General features: G+C 44.3%; 1 protein-coding gene across 1 annotated transcript; it reads right to left on the bottom strand.

Annotated features, from left to right (window-relative positions):
* Positions 1 to 480: 480 nt before the first annotated feature.
* LOC124411030 (threonylcarbamoyladenosine tRNA methylthiotransferase) lies at positions 481 to 2,360 on the bottom strand. Its single transcript, XM_046889863.1, has one exon. It carries the CDS (start codon positions 2,174 to 2,176, stop codon positions 539 to 541), a length of 1,638 nt encoding a protein of 545 aa, XP_046745819.1. The 5' UTR covers positions 2,177 to 2,360; the 3' UTR covers positions 481 to 538.
* Positions 2,361 to 2,890: the final 530 nt, after the last annotated feature.

Raw genomic sequence — 2,890 nt, forward strand, 5'->3', positions numbered from 1 at the left:
CAGTCACCTTCAAAATGATTCATTTCAAATAAATTCACTTGAATCAATCGAATCGCATTCTAGGCAATTAATAGCTTCTATCAATACATAAGAAATAGATCGAATTAGTTTTTTACTGCCATTATTATGCATGTCTCGATCATAAAATTAAGAAATCGATATTTAGGACTATTCGATATTCAATTTACAAGTCAGACAACACTAAAGCCAAAACTTTGGCGAGAAACCATTTGATGCCGCAAAATTCTTGGTCCTGACAACAAACAAACCGAGAGACATTTGGATTCCAAATGTAAATTTCAAACAAGGATGTTCAACCATCGGAAGTCTATTCACAGAGTTTTGGCTTTCATATCAATAATTTACATCTCACATGTTCACAAAAATATTTACATAAAAATAACAGTCATATACAGTTATGTATTTACATGGGAACAAATAAATAAATATTATTCCGCATTGTTTCTTTTAATAGTGAAAATGATTTAAACAAAAATAAACAACACGGACAAATTTTTTTATCCTAGAATAGTGATAATCAAGCAGTTAAAAATTTCCATAAAAATCTGGCGAACACTGCCAAGAAAATTGCAACGAGAGCAAAGAGTCTGTATTTGGATGGTTCAGATGGATTCGGTTTGGCGACTTCAGCAATACCGGAGACAAGTCCTTTGGGCAATGGAGTTCTGATCGACGGAGAGATTCCTTCATCGAGTGGCTGTCCTTTCATAGAGTGTTTGGTGGCAGATACGATTCGAACCTGAACCATCTTGCCCATAAATCCGTCCCTCATGGGCACCAAAACCTGTTCATAGAACTTGTTGTGCCCAACGAAATGTTTTTTGTCGTGAGAAATTTCAGTGACGAGAACATTTTGAACCTGGCCAACTTTGTGACCGTACGGTTCGTAGGATTGAAAAAATTCTGACAACTTTTTCGTTCTCTTTTTGACCTCCTGGGCAGGAACCTTGTCCATCCTTGCAGCCGGAGTTCCAGGCCTGGGATAAAACTGGTTGATGAACAGACTCGGGAACTTGTACTTCTTGCAGAGCGTCATGGTGTCCTCAAAGTCATTGTCTGTCTCAGTGGGAAAGCCACATATTATATCCGTGGCGATGGTGACGCCAGGTACTCGTTCCTGGAGGAAGTCAACAACCTGTTCAAAGTCAGCGCAGCAATACTCTCTCTTCATATCTGCGAGCACCTGATCACTGCCCGACTGAACAGGGACGTGCAGGAAACTGTAGACTCTGGGATGTTGGAGGATCTTGCCCATTTCTTCGAGGTGTTCCAGAATGTAGGGGGGGTTTGTCATCCCGATTCGCATCATACAGCCCTCGGGTATGACTTCCACGAGTCTCCAGAGGAGCTCCGGAAGGCTGGAGCCAATGTCACGACCGTAGGTCCCAGTGTCCTCGGAGGTAAGCCAAAGCTCACAGACCCCCTCAGAAAAGGCTTGCTTGGCACGCTCGACGATCTCATCCGGCTGATAGCTGCCCAATTCGCCTCTCGCGTGCTTTGTTTTGCAGTAGGTGCACTGGTTCAGGCAGCCCGTGTTTATGGCGATGATCTCGATCAGAGGGTTGCGTCTGACTTTCGGCAGGGCCAGCGATGCTCCGCCGATCTTCTTCCCCTGCTCCTTCTTCTGACCGAGAAATCTGACCGAGTTTCCCTTCAGCGTTTCCTCGACCACCTCGACCACCCGGTCGATCTGCTGGACGCCAATCATACTGAGACCGGTCAGGAAACCTGTTTTTGGCGCGCCCTGAGGCACGCAGCCAGCGACTACAACGTGCTTGCCGCTGCATCTGCCGAGCTCGATTTCATTCCTGAAATGATCTTCGGCTGGGTTTTTTACTGTGCATGAATTCAGCAACCACAGATCAGCCTGGCTTTTGTCCTCTGTTAGATTATAGCCGTACGCTGCCAGCTGACCAGCCATGTATTCACTGTCTGAACTGTTGTGCGTGCAGCCCCAGGTCTTCACATAGATGGTTTGAGTGCCCGGAATGACGCTGGACAGGATTGTAGCCTCCGGAGCCTCGCGGATGTCCTTTTTCCGCTTGGCTCGCACTGTCACGTTTTTCTTGGTGCTGTAACGCTCTTTCGGCGTTATGTCCTGAGATGATATCAGGTCCTCGATGTCGTCTATTATGTCGCTACAGGGCGACGACATTTTGGAGGATACCGTTTTATCCTTGATATTTTCGTGCGGATTCGAAACTGTTCAGTGATTGAGGTGAGTACTCGTTGAGGTAATGCGATTTTCTAAAGAAATACAGAAACTACGGCACTGCTGTTTATTTTATAGGTTAGGATAGACCAAGTTAGGTTATGAAAAAGACGTGGAGTGGCGGCCATGTGGCAATCGGTACGGAAGAACTTATTTAAGGAGACTTGTCTACTTTACCGACGAAATTGCTCGTTACCGTTTAAGCCAATTCAAAACATTCGAGCATCGAGGCATCGCCTGGATTGGCACTGTCTTACAGTGGCCAGAAGTTTCTAGTCACTCGACAGAATGCGCTGGTCGTGTGGTCGTAAATTTATGAGTAAAAATTGAGTATTATCATACAGGTATTCTCAGTGGGTAAGGTGAGTCGTTTGGTTAAATTAAGTTTCGGGCTGTGTAGAGGCTCTACTCAGACTTTATTTTTCATAATTCTTCATTAGCACAATAACTGTTGTTACTGTATTATTTATTAATGTATCAACTTTCAGCTACTCCTACTAATTGTTATATCTTTTATTATTTATAGAAAATGTAGTCGAAGGGAGGCCTCCACCCACGCCGGAACGTACACTGACAAGAAGCTCTGTTTTTACAGACCTCAATTTACACCAAGACAATACTTTATGTAACTCCCGTAGATCGATGATCACTTTAGCC

This window comes from Diprion similis, chromosome 10 (genome assembly GCF_021155765.1).
Source record: "Diprion similis isolate iyDipSimi1 chromosome 10, iyDipSimi1.1, whole genome shotgun sequence".
NCBI classification, from domain to species: Eukaryota; Metazoa; Arthropoda; class Insecta; order Hymenoptera; family Diprionidae; genus Diprion; species Diprion similis.